Source organism: Lingula anatina, chromosome 2 (genome assembly GCF_051362555.1).
Source record: "Lingula anatina isolate TDL-2025a chromosome 2, LinAna3.0, whole genome shotgun sequence".
NCBI classification, from domain to species: domain Eukaryota; kingdom Metazoa; phylum Brachiopoda; class Lingulata; order Lingulida; family Lingulidae; genus Lingula; species Lingula anatina.
Genome location: NC_141768.1, coordinates 15,730,607 through 15,744,833, shown reverse-complemented (window position 1 = coordinate 15,744,833; position 14,227 = coordinate 15,730,607). Strand labels below are relative to the sequence as shown.

Below are 14,227 nucleotides of genomic sequence, written 5' to 3'. Positions count from 1 at the left end.
TATCATTTGCCGAACACTGTGCAAAATTGTTTTGTCCTGTTGGCTAAGGGTACCTGCATAGATATTATCTAAGTCTCTCACCTGGTGTATTGGGATAATGTGTTCAGCTTTTAAAATGGGAATTGACACGGCGATCAATCGTGTGTAGGATTGAATGTAATTTTAATGACAGTAAGGGACACATCTCCGATATTAGTAAAAACATCTATAGTGGATGGCCCTCTTTGATCTAGGGAGAATCGGAAGCAAAAACACTGAATAAATTGATGTTTCTACATAAATTTACAGAACCGTGTAACAAAGAACCAATTTACCCCTTTTTCAAATTCATCTACCGGGTATCTATCAGCCCACACTATATAGAAAGTGGAAGCAAGGTAGATTGGATGTTTTAAGTAAGATAACATTCAATCACAAGCGTTTAACTTGAAATTGATTTTTGGTTTCTCTTACCTAAGTGGTTTTCTTGACGCCTTTTGCCTATAAATATACGTTAAATTTTCTAAAGAGAGAACAGCGAAATTACTGTGGGTTCATCGGACCCACTTAAGTTAAAACAGCCAAATTAACGCTTTCAACTCTTTGTGCTCACAATGTAATTACATGTACGTGGGGATCTGTTGGATTAATGGTTGGTGTCTTGTATCCGAACTTTTTTGTCAAAATAAAATACAGGAGACTTCCCGTTAAGCATGGCAGACAGTGGTATGGAATGATTTGAACCCGAATTTCTGTTAACTGAATAAATGTCACCAATTTGCGTATGCTTACATTGTAACATCCGACTTCCTTGTTGTCCTACTCATGAAAAGTGTTATCGACCAAACCGTCCTGTTTGGATTGTACTTGTTCCGGGGTGCTCAACGGAACCAAATCTGTAGTATTGACATCCTAAACGATCCTAAAGGATGTCAATACTCCAATCAGAGTGCATTGCACACAGCCGTTACTAAGAAGGTAAAATCTATTGACAGTGCAAAGTTCAAATATACAGAATATTACAATTATGTTTTTATCTTAATAAAGGAAATAGGTGTTCGGTGGTTAAACTTTGTTGGTAATTAATATACTGTCTTGATCATTCTCACATGTACACTTTGATTTCAGTCAGCGGACCTTTAGTATTGACCATAAATAAATTGTTATTTAAATACTTCAAACACAAAAATATAGACAAACATCTTTTTAGTTTCGTGTTCAATGATATACCAACCAGGGAACTGCCAACTGAAAATGTTTGTGTTTTATTCCATTCTTAATATTATCATCTGTTTTATAAATGTAAAAAAAATGCAATAATAATAATAATAATAATAATAATAATAATAATAATAATCCATTCAGTAAACCGCGGCCCAAAGGTTAAAGTTGTACATGGTCAAAATATAATATACAGAGTAAATGGTAATTAGAATTAAATAAAAAGTTACATGTAAAAATTTAATTATTTGTAATGCACTTAAACGAACATGAAAATGATATTCAAAAAGAATATTTAAAACAACCATTCTAGATCCTTTGGTACAAAAAATTTGGTGCTCTAAAATTAATAGATAATAAACCTGTAGGAATTCATAAAGGTTAAACCAGGATAGGCCGTAATGATCTTTTCTGGATCGACTCAACACAATCAGACTGTTCAGGACATTTGTACTCTTATTAATTGACTAGTAAATGGTCATAAGATCGTGTGTATCCAGTTCTGCTCTCTTTAGTTTTTCTTAAGAGTTTTCCTAAAAATGATAATAATAAAATCAAGTAGACTACTACATATCCTGGATCAAAGGAGACTTCTGTTTTCAGTCTTTTAAGTTCAACTTTCGGCTTAAGTTGTTCATGGAATACGATGCTCGGACTCCAGATACAGCCAGTAGAAAGCGAATCTCATCAAATTGATTCATATCGGTTACCTTTACAAATGAAATACAAGAACCGCAAATATACCATTAGTAAAGTTAATGGATTAATGTGTGTTGTGCCCATCAAATTGCTTGTTTAATGTTGTTTGTTATCTAGCAATTTAATCATCAACTTTGCATAGTGTTTATAAACCGTGTCTTTGCACCCCTTACATCATGTGACAACCTGTGTAAAGTGACGATAATTAAAAGCTTCGTTTTCCTCATCCGGTTGGATGGCGACATGAGCTATGGCAACATTTTAGCCTAGCTCATTTTAGATGTTTGTTGCTAAACGCTCTGTCGTCGACGGATTGATTTTTCAAATAAAATAGACAGGTAGACAAGTGCACATTATTGAACTGGCTTACTATTTGGGGGAAAATGGTATCAACGAGAAGAAAAACGCGATTGCTGCTGATAATGATGCCACTATACTATTATATACTTATTGGAGGTAAGTTAATTTTAAAAGCACTTGTCATTGAAAATAGATGCTCTAAGCTTTGTAAAATCGGTTAAACAACGAACAAATGTTAATGATAACAACCACATCGTTCCTGCTCCTCTCAGGAGTTTTCACGTTTTGAAAATCTACGTAGTTATATGGCACTTGATAGGTGCGAAAAGAACTGTATCAAGACGAATCAGAAAAGGGAGAATAAAACTCCATTCAGGTTTACTTATCAAAGTTTATTCCTATCAACAGTATCACCTACATACAACATATGGTCGGAAAATACGTCTGAATAAAACGCGAGTTTGTGAACAATATAACAATGGTAGGATTGGTTTCCAAAATAATCCATGCCGAGCAATTTATCAGAAATTATTTTATACTCACACAATATTTTGCCTTCAACGGCTTTTCTGATTTGTGTTTTTTCATACAACTGTGATGATATCAGCTGATATTGATTTTCTTGTTGATGTTGAAGTGAGTCGTGATACGAGTGAGTAGGTAACTCCACTCAAATGAGATCCATCAAATGTATGAGTGATTCACTTTGTTTTGTGTTTTAGCTTTAACATGCGGTGGGACCTTTGTTAATACAAATAACATCAGCCATCTCTATACCGAGTTATTTCACACCTATAGAGTCAACATAAGGCCACCCTCAAGTGATGATGGACCAATAACAGTGCAATTAGCAATAGCAGTAAACCAGATTATAGATTTGGTCAGTACATTTTATACAGGAAAGCAAGTTTTCAAACAATTAGAAATCAATTTGTTTATAATCAGCTTTGAAACGGGTTTTTATTGCAAAATCATACATATTATCCAATAATGTTTTGACGTGAACTCTACAAAAATACTGGTAAATTTGATTGATGTTGCTCCTCAGTGACAGCACATTTATTGAATCAACAAAAAGATTTATCGCTATTTTCTATCTATTAAAGGACGAACGAAACCAAGTGCTTTTCGCCAGCATTTGGCGACGATTGGTGAGTACTACCCGAGGGGTAATAGATAGTCATGGGGTCACTGGTTGTTTTCTGCTGGGATATGTCCAAAGGCACTCAATGGGCATTAGATCTTTAAATAACCAAAATCAACTTTTCCTTGAAATAACAACACCTTTTCTTTTCAAAATTACCAAGTTGTACCTAATCTAAAACTGCGATCTTTTATTCCGTTTTGAGCTCTATTTTATACTTTTTAAGTCACTCTTGTGAAGGAGCTGTATTTGACTTGTGAGGGTAGAAATTAGAATTTGAGAATTTAAAAACAGGTTGGTAAGTTTCATCTAAACAGTTCTGGATATAACATACTTTGTTGTTAAAGAGAAATTTCTTGTAATTTTCGGGAAAATGCTTCTTTCAGCAGGTTCTTCCTTTAATATATAAACTCTGATATTCAATGGCGAAAAAACTTCAAAGGGGATGGGTGTAAGAAAGGGGAAGTCCCTTTACCCAGTTTATGAAATGGCCCATACAAGGACAAACAATCCCTCTCCGAATCTATACTATTGCCCTCTTTTAAAATAGGAACTCAATACATCAAGAACTAAATTTTATTTCGCATTTACATAAGTGCATTTCTAAAATATTCAGTATTTATATATTGATTTTTCAAGTCCCTCTTATAATACGTTTATGATACTTACATTTAAAATTTGATATATAGCGTTGGCGAGATGAACGGCTGCAGTGGAAACCCGAGGACTATGCAGGGATCAGTGAGCTTGATATTCCAACCAACAACATATGGACGCCAGATATTGTTTTGTACAGCGAGTAAGGCACTGTTTTGTTTCTATTGTCTCTGATTGATTGGTGCGTTAAAATAAAATGTATTATCGTCTATATGCTTTTTGTGTCATTAAAGACCGCTTTGTGTCATTAGTGAGAGAGACAGAGGGGGAAGAAAATAGTCCCTCCCCTTAACAGTTATTTTTTACGTTATTCTTTTTTGTAGTGTTCGAGAGGAGGAGAGGGATTTGAGCCATATCTACGCAAAAGTGTATTCCAACGGTGATGTTTCCTGGCTTACACCAATTATTTATAGAAGTTACTGTAAATTTGACGCCACTCTTTTCCCCTACGACCAACAGATCTGTACCCTCAAGTTTGGTTCTTGGAGCTATCACGCCTTGGAACTGGATTTGGTCAACATGACTGAATCCGGCGACACTACTGCTTACGTTGACAATGGGGAATGGGCTTTGATAGATATACCAGTCAGGCGTAAAATTGAATATTACAGCTGCTGCTCGGAACCGTTCTCTGACGTCACATTCTACGTCATCATTAAACGAAGACCCTTGTTTTATTTCTTTAACATCATATTACCGAGCATATGTGTCGCCTCAGTTACACTCCTAACATTTTGTTTGCCGCCGGAATCTGGAGAGAAAATGTCTCTTAGTGTAACTGTGCTTTTGGCCCTAACTGTATTCCTGCTCCTGGTAGCAGAGTTAATGCCACCGCAGGCTGACGTCATACCTTTGATTGGTAAGTAAAGTGTGCTAAAAACCACACTGCCACAACACTTTTCTGCGACAATACGTATAAAATAACTAAACCCACATAAACATTTAAGTACGTATGATCATGTAAAGGGAAAAGGTGAAATCCTATTTTTGAAGTTTATTTTAATACATGTAACAAATTTAAAATGTTATAATGTTTAGCTATATCGACATTAAGCTGCCTCAAATCGATAATATAAATGTTAATGAAACATTAAACATCGTTTCAGCCATTTATTTCTTCTGTGACATCGCACTGATTTCTGCCTCAACCGCAGTGACGGCGTTGATAGTGAACACACAGTACAGTGGATCTCACGGCAGACAAGTTCCATCCTGGTTACAGAGGGTGGCATTTAACTGGCTATCCAGACCACTTGGTCTCAGAGCAATTATAGAATCAACTTTGAAATCCCAGAACACGGTCAAGGTAAGTAGCCAATATTGTGCGATGGCACTCGATTTTAATCTTGCAAATCGTTGGAGGGACTAAAAAAAGGGAGGGGGCACAAATTTATTCAACCCTCTCCGTGCCTTGCCAATTGGAATAAAGCCTAGAAGGACACAGATACATTCGGCTATCATATTTAGTCAAAGCAAAATGTGAAGTCCACAGTTACGTTAAATTTGGTTAGACTGAACAATCATTTTGTCTTCATAAAGGTACATCCAATGCCAGTCAAGTATCTGCAAGACGAAACGAGAACCTTGCCAGAAGAAACCACTACAGGCGATCCTACTTGGTTGGAAAACCAGCCCCCAAATAGTGACGCCGAACAAATGGCATGGGCACACTTCAGGGAAGCACAGATGCAAACAAATGGGTTATTAAATCTTATCCTTCAAAAGTTGGTGTTATTTGAAGATCGTCAACAAGCCCATAAACGGCACGACAAACGCTGTATAGAATGGCGACTCTTAGTTCTTGTACTGGATCGACTGTTTTTGTCCCTTTTCATCATTTTTACCCTGTGTATGAACTTTGGCATTTTGCTTTATCAGCCACAGTATAAAGGACTAGAGGAATAAATTTTGAGTGATTAACTTATGAATAATCCAAGTAGCCTTACCTCTATTTTACGAGAAGCGCACGCCATAATAAATATACACTGTCAGTTCCATGCATTGTAACTATCAATAAAAACAAACACTGAACATAATTGAGATAATTTCCTACCCTTGAGACGCCGATCGTTAACCAGCTCATTTATTTGGTACATGTATCATCTAATGAAAAGATAAGCACACGAAAATGATGAATTAATCGCAATGAATGAATATTTTTAGATATCGAATTGCGTACATTCGGTTCCAACGCAATCGATAATGAAGGGTGGACGTCTAAAACCGGATACATGCTTGAAAAATATGCAGAGCTCAACTACTACATTTCTGAACGCAATACCAAGAGAAAAAAATTCAAAAGAATTTTAATTCGTTCTTTTATGTTGAATGTTATTTTTTCATACTGTCAATAAATGCATAGACCTAATCTTTTAAGAATGCCTGCAGCTGAGAGAAATAAATAAATACTTTTGTACAGCACTGATAACAATAACATAGAAGTTGCTCTTTTCCAATTTTTTTAATGATTTCAAACTCATTTTATTCCATATGATTAATTTGATTAACTTCATAAGGATACTTCAAGAAGTGAAATTTAAGGACATTGCGTAGCATTTATACCAAGCCATGAAAAGAACCATTGATTTAATCGCACTTTCATCGGCAAACATTCACATTTCCCTTGTTAATAGATCTGCATTTGACATGACAACATGGGCGAAATTGGCGTTTTAATGCACCCAAGATATCAGTGGTTTACAAATTTGAAAACATTATCAAAATAATGATCCACTCTCGATCATGATGTACTTCTGTTTATTTGCATGTTTGATTTTCATAGACATGGTGGTATCTCAACTCGTTCAGCAAACATTTTGAGTTGGGCTAATACTCTGTGGGTTTATTAAGTCAGTGCCTCATTAAAAGTAACATTAGTTCACTGACGTGTTACAATGCTAACCCTGTGTCAAAGCTTGCGTGTAACCAGTAGGGCAGCCGTTTTTAAGAACTCAAGAACCCAATTCAAGAACTCACGTTGAATTTGGCGAACAATACAAAGAACGAACAAAAACTACAAATTACAAACAAACAAAAGAGTCACCTGAGATGGTATTCTCTGCCACGGGGTATTCAGCTGACACTCACCTGTGCACAGCATGGGTAACGCATTTCATGCGTCACTGCTTTGATACAAAACTTACGAACATGAAAATCACGTTTGACCTTATACTTGAAAAACAGCGAACACCCACTGCTGGGTATTAGTCGAGGAAAATTCATCACTGGGTGTTCTTGGGCCCAATTCGTCCTCATATCTCCGCAGGGAAAGGTTTTGGGGTTGCTCGTGAGGATGGAGAACTACGTGAAATTTTGTGTGAAGTGGTTTATTGTGTGTTTGTTAGTATTTCATTCCAATGGTAAGTGTACAGCGTGTGTACATGAGACATTTGTCAAGTATCATTGTTACATGTAGACTGAGACTTTTACTGACTTTTACTGTAGGGGTAATGTTGGGTATAAGATAAAGACAAGTACATGTATTGTCGTATAGTAGTATAGTATAGTCTTAAAAATCTGAGACCATTGAGGTCTATCAGTTCACATACAATATCAATACAACAGTATATGCTTAAAGAAAGCATAATGGTAAATGTCTTTATGAGTAATTTAAAAGTACGGCCTCTCTCTCTCTCTCACACACACACTCACAGCTGGTTTTCAAAATATATTGTGCATGATAAAGGCTTGTCTTAACTTTACGACCTAAAGCTTTATAGGAGTAGTCGACTAAACGTTTCGTAAAATTAGGCAATTCTTAATTTGTAAAGTAGCCAACCAATTTACAATATTTAGCTTAAGAAGTCCTTTTTATCAAAGGTATCTTTTCCTACATTTCCCTGCCAAATTGGATATTCTTCGAAAAAAACATTTTTTGGTCCGTTCCTGCGCTTGGAGGTGATGTTCTATACTATTTCTAATTAAATAATTTAGTTCTGAACAAGGAGTTGTAACTCCTTGGTTCTGAATGACTGGCCAGTCACATGTCGTCCTGTTCATTTCAGGACTTTTTAAACGCAGATATTGCACCTTCAAGACAAACATTTGGTTCGTTTTCTTTTTCTAAAACTTCTAGTAAGTCACAAACCTTTTGTTAAAACATTTTAAGGGTCTTTCCTCCTTTCATTAGTTAATGGGGAGGAAGACGATCACGGTGATGAAGACCACGCTGCCATGGAGTCCAGCTTACTTTCCCATCTCTTCTCAAACTACAATACGATCTCCATGCCCTTCAATCCGGACGGTCCTGTGGTGGTGAAACTGGGTATGGCACTGTTTAAGATGGTAGACCTGGTAAGTGTGTGTGTGTGTGTGTTCGTGTGTTTGTGTGTTTGTGTGTTTGTGTAGTGATTCGTGTCAAAAAAAAAAAAAAAAAAAAAAAAAAAAAAAAAAAAAAAAACTATACCAAATTAGCTAAAAATTTTGAAAAGCAAGTTTTCGAGTGGTATTTAAACACTACATATAAATTGGTGTGCAAATTGGAATCAGACAAATTGGGATTTAATTATTTTGTTCACTTTAGAATTCACCCTTTACGGACCCTAGGATAACAACTTGTTAAAGTTGTTACATGTACATGTATGTTCATTTAGAACCATTGTACATATGCACATTATACCATTGTGCCTTTAGAATCTTTGAACCTTTGCGTTCAAAATACACTTCCTTGGATCCTAATATTAAGTAAATATTTTCTTTTTTAATTGAATAGCACAATGTATACAATGGATTAAGTCATAAACATCTTTTTTTACATTGTTCGGGTTAAGGCGAAAAACGGGCGAGATGAATAAACATTTTATTAAACAATGGTAAACAGAGTTACAAAACCCGATAAGAATAAAAGACTTTAACCTATACATCACATAGGGGTTAAAGCAGGGGGTAAAGTTCCTGATCAGGCAGAGAAAGATATTGTTCGTTTGCTAGTTTCAGCGCCTCATACGGCATGCTGGGCTGTATCCTCCCCAGGCAGGCGAGAGCGTCTACACCCAGATTGTATCAGGGCAAAAAATGATCTGTAAACTGTGTTGAGATGCATCTGTAGTGCGGTATATAAGAAGTGACCTTTACTTTACCTTTTTTTTAAACATAATATCTACTTTATTGTCTCCCCGTATTTTTAAAAATCTATTTATTTTTTATTACTATTTATTACTTCCCTGACTAGTGTGTAGATACCAGTGATGAAAAGATGGAAAACTAAAAGCAGGCTGGCGACTTACGATATTTATTATAAAAGAATTAATATAAGCATGTGTATAAATACAACACAGATTACACCAATAAGCGAATGAAATGAAATAATAAATATATAGAGGAATTCGATAAACAACTGTAGGTATAACACAAAATGAAATTGTATGTTAAATACATGTACATTATGAAATACAAGTTAACAGCACGTGGAACCCTGTGGGTTTTGGGGTGTCTACCTACATGCCTTGTCTATATTTCACACTGTATACATGTGCTTACTTATTTTACATAAATTCAAGTCTACCTTCAGGTACTACTTATTTCACTTTTTTGCTTTTATTTGCGTTGCCTTAATACACACGTCTATTGAGACACCTTTATTAGCTATTTATAATAAATAAATATCCGCATGATATTAGTGAATGCTTTTTTCTCCCTCACAGGATGAAAAACATCAGATACTTTTTAGCAGTCTTTGGATGCGGATGGTAAGTAGAAAAAACATGCAACTCAACGCAAAATATTGAGAGTCAAAGTAAAGCGAAACAATTGACACGAAAATCACAAATTTGAACCCCGAACCCCATTTTTTCATAGTTTGGAGAATGGGACGTACCCAGTTTTGTATAAACATTTGCAGTATAAGATTAAAAACCAACTCATAAAAATCGACCTTCGAAAATAAGTTTTGGGCCCTACCTTGAGTTTTAAACTGTTTCTGGTTAGTGTTGAGACGCTTCTGAGCCACTCTGGTCTAGGCCGTAGCTAACTGTTATAAAGCTTTGGCAGTTAATTGCGTCATGTTTTTCCCATGCAGCTGGGTACATACATTCTGATGTCATTTTGTTTCGTTTTATGTAAAATTGGGTTTAATTTTTTTTTTAATTTGGACACAGACATGGGATATTCTGAACCCTAAGACTTTAGCCCTGAGGGGAGTAGATATACACATTGATACAGTGTTGAATTGTATTTCAGTCCATACAATGAGGCTTTGCATTGTAATAGATTGCATGTTTTTAAAGTTGCCTTTTTGTCTTTCTGTGTATTGTCTAGAGCTGGACTGATAATCGCTTGAAGTGGAACACTACTGAGTTTGAGATTGAAGACCTTCATATCCCATACACCCGCGTGTGGCGGCCTGATATAACACTATATAACGAGTGAGTATAAGACCCCATGCCCATACCTAGATCGATCTAGCAAGATGGACTCATCTCCGAGGGGATTCTCGCTAAATTACATTTAGCTTAAGCGGCTTAGATGTTTGGCACGCCTACTAAAGCTGCTAAACGATACAGATTCAGTAGGTGTGCCAGATATCTAAGCCGCCTAAGCAGAGTGAAATTTAGCGAGAAACCCCTCGGAGATGGGTCGATCCTGCTAGATCGGTCTAGACATGGGAATGGGGTCTAAACATGCATATCATGTGCTTTAAAAGCGAACAGTAAGTGCTCTCTGGATAGACACTCGGTGTTTTTGATACATTTAAAAACAAAGCTATTGGTGAGTACATTTCATAGATAAGATATCATTTCAATTTAAGTCCATGCATTGTACATGTGCATGCCACAACTCAATAACGAAGATTGATAGTTACGGTTAAAACTCTGTACAACGAGTTACACAACGAATAAACGCACGTCAAAGCAAAATAACTGAAAAGAATTTGACAATTATAGCGTAGGTGAAGACGAAAAATCCCTGGATAAATACCCAGTGAAGGTGCACTCCGATGGCAGCGTCCTATGGCTGGCGCCCGTTCTGTACAAAAGCTATTGCAGGCTGGACGTTAGATATTTCCCCTACGACCAACAGGTGTGTCCACTGCGCTTTGGCTCGTGGAGTTTCCATGGTGACCACCTCCTCCTTACCAATATGTCTGAATCCGGGGATACCAGCGAGTTCGTTGATAACGGCGAGTGGGAGCTAGTGGCCATGCCGTTGAAAACATCTATAAAAAGCTACCAGTGCTGTAGCGGGACCTATGCTCTTGTGACGTTTTATATAGTAATGAAAAGGCGGGCGCTGTATTACGTCTTTAACATCATCATACCATGCATCTTGATTGTGGCGGTCTCATTGCTGTCGTTCTACTTGCCACCCGAGTCTGGAGAAAAAGTGTCGCTGGTGGTGACTGTCCTGCTTGCCCTGACAGTTTTCATGTTACTGATAGCAGATATCATGCCGCCCCAGGCCGACGTGGTACCATTTATAGGTATGTTGCGCGTATGGGAATATCCACAGATTATTGTCATAAAAAACTGAGAAATGGCGTTTGTTGATAAGTTTTGTTTACACTTTTGGTCATTGTAGTGGACTGATTGTCGGATACTTCGTACTCACTGCTAGTTACTACTCACTCGTATGCTGGGAGTTCAATAATTAAAAAGACGCACGATTGTTTGTTCGGGACCTAAGTTATTTAAGAGACAGCAAAGAAAAAACTGATACTAATCATCAGTAATATTTATTATTATTAACAATGAGCATCAACACGTGCGTGGCGGGATTGTTTCCGCGCACATATGTATCTGTAGGCGACTACAGCAAAACTGAGCACACACATCAACACTGATTGGTCAACTTTCTTTTTTTTCTTGCAGCGATCTATTTCGCCTGCATTATTGCACTTCTTTGTTTGACGACCACCATGACCGTTATGATCATCAACCTGCAATACAGCGGGAACCATGGTAACCGAGTCCCTCCGTGGCTGAAGCGAATCTTGTTTGGATGGCTAGCAAGACCCTTGTGTCTGAATGAATTAATTCAGTTGAACCTAGATATTGTGAAGAACTCCCAGGTAATGTATTCCTTCATTTCTTTATCAACGTATGGATACATAATAAAATATTGAATTTTTCAATTAATTCATTTTTCAATCCATCCATTAATCCATATGTGCAGTCGTACACGAAGCCAGGCATTCATTTATATTTTTTTAAATATTTCCTTAGGTCCAACCTGACGGAAAAGAACCAGTGACCTCAATACGTTCACTTAAGCAACTGGAAGAAAACTATGACAAACTTCCATCAACTGAAAATTTGCTCCACCAGTCTCGTTCAAACCTGAATGGGAATGTGTCGAAGCTTATTGGAGAAAATAACACAAAACTGACGAATAAAGAATCCTTGCCACCTATAGCCGACCTCGCACATGGTAAGAAAAAGTGCAAATGCCACTGCTTAAAGCACGAAGAAGACAAACTGGCGAAAATTCTCACAAAATTGGAAAAATTTGACGGAGATCGCAGAATCAAACGTCAGATCGAGTTGGCCAGCTTAGAGTGGGAGTTAACCGTTCTCGTGATTGACAGACTTCTTCTCGTGATATTCTTCATACTAACAGTTATAGTCAACTTAACCTTCCTGGTATACCGACCGGATACCTCAACCTATACCCTGGACTAGCCAGATACCTCTATTCTATACCCTGGCGTGACCGGATACCTCTACCAATACCCTGCACTGACCTGATACAACAACCTATATCCTGGACTGACTGGATACTTCTACCTATATTCTGGATTGGCCGGATACCTCTACCAGTACCTATACCCTGGACTGACCATATACCTATACCTTGGACAAACCGGATACCTGTACCTATATCCTAGAGTGACTTGGTTTCGAAATAAAATGATTTGTGCATGCAATGTGACGGATCTGAGCTAAATGTAATGTCAAGTGTGTCTGCTGCAAGCGTGTGCAGTTGCAATTTAAATTTTGTCCAGTAAATTTTAAGTAAGAGCTGGTTGAATTATGTAGTCCCTTTTGAACTTAGAGCAATCGCAGCATTGACATTTTTACCGTGAGTGTGGCAGATTTCCTTTTTTGCTTATTCAAAAAGAAAAAAGAACCATCGTGTCTTAATTTGTGAAAAAAAGTCAGACTAGTTTATTTTAATTTTGGGGGTGAAGCTAGCTTAAAGCATTACACGATTTTTTTAATTGGCATTTGGAAACCGGTTCACGATTAAAAGGGGCACTTTCTTTGGACTTATTTACATAAAGACACATATTTCCAAACAGTTGTGAAGAACATTGTGACTTGTGGTTAAAAATTCGAAAGAATGATATTCTACAAGTACCAGATAATTGCCCATTATGCAAAGAAAACCCGTCTCTTTTCTTTTTTTTCTTCTGTATATGTGTGGGCCAATATTTCACTACCGGTCACCTGACAAAAAGAGGAATAAACCTCTCGGCGCGAGTTAACCTGTCAGTCTTGTAAGCCTGACAGAGAGTGTGTTAGAGTATTTGTATTTTATATACACGCTTTGTTAATTTATTTGTAAATATACAGTATGTTAAATATGTTGTACATGTTTGTACATATTAAAGTGCTTTGCACGTAAAACTTGTTTTTACCAGTGGCCTGTGAAGAAATCAATAAGAATGTAAAAACCAATCATTAATAAGATTAATAATAAGATGAATTAAAATAAGTAGAGAATGAAAAGAAATTGAAAGGCATGATCATTTGCTTTTTGGAGTTTATTTTCGTTTATTTTCTTTGCTTTTCTTAAAACTTAGTACATACATGTCTGCCAAAAGCAGAAGGTGCCACACATTTATGAGTCTTTCTTTGTTGCTGTGGCGACAAAAAGTCCGTTGAAATCAGAATTATCTTTACTTCTAAGATTACACTCGTAACAGGTGACATTTTGAAGTCCAGCTTTCTCCAAAGCTCCCAATACCTCATCCTTGCTTACTTCTAAACAGAAAAACTTTTCCTCGCCTACGTCATAAAACGACGAACCAAGAGTGCCTACCATTACAAAATGACCGCCAGCTTTCAACAGGGAGACTACACTCTTCAAAGATTTTTCGTAAGCGTGGACGTCGGTACAATTAACATCAATACACAAGGAACTCACCACAGTGTTAAAATAAGCCGCCTGGTGAGGAAAGATAGGATTCATATTCCTTATTTACATTTATACATGTAAGTATCTGCTTCATGGTTTATCTCTATAACTGTAAGACTCTCCAAGTACCTGTATGTCTGTCCATCTGGCTAT

The 14,227-nt window shown here is 36.8% G+C and overlaps 2 protein-coding genes across 4 annotated transcripts; both read left to right on the top strand.

Annotated features, from left to right (window-relative positions):
- The first annotated feature begins 2,113 nt into the window (after window positions 1-2,113).
- On the top strand, window positions 2,114-6,356 carry LOC106157420 (neuronal acetylcholine receptor subunit alpha-10-like). The gene is made up of 7 exons (XM_087005796.1): window positions 2,114-2,355; window positions 2,922-3,079; window positions 3,306-3,350; window positions 4,033-4,142; window positions 4,324-4,859; window positions 5,107-5,306; window positions 5,540-6,356. Exons 1-7 carry the CDS (start codon window positions 2,283-2,285, stop codon window positions 5,903-5,905), a joined length of 1,488 nt encoding a protein of 495 aa, XP_086861922.1. The 5' UTR covers window positions 2,114-2,282; the 3' UTR covers window positions 5,906-6,356.
- A 796-nt stretch (window positions 6,357-7,152) lies between these two features.
- LOC106157417 (neuronal acetylcholine receptor subunit alpha-7) lies at window positions 7,153-13,567 on the top strand. 3 transcript variants are annotated; one of them, XM_087005793.1, is made up of 7 exons: window positions 7,153-7,359; window positions 8,130-8,293; window positions 9,643-9,687; window positions 10,256-10,362; window positions 10,882-11,417; window positions 11,806-12,005; window positions 12,160-13,567. In XM_087005793.1, the coding sequence occupies exons 1-7, from the start codon at window positions 7,293-7,295 to the stop codon at window positions 12,613-12,615; spliced, it is 1,575 nt and encodes a 524-aa protein (XP_086861919.1). In that variant the 5' UTR covers window positions 7,153-7,292; the 3' UTR covers window positions 12,616-13,567. The 3 variants fall into 3 exon arrangements, with proteins under 3 accessions (XP_086861919.1, XP_086861920.1, XP_086861921.1); XM_087005794.1 differs by lacking the exon at window positions 8,130-8,293 and having other exon boundaries at window positions 7,157-7,359; XM_087005795.1 differs by lacking the exons at window positions 7,153-7,359; window positions 8,130-8,293; window positions 9,643-9,687 and adding an exon at window positions 9,995-10,020.
- The last annotated feature ends 660 nt before the right edge of the window (window positions 13,568-14,227 follow it).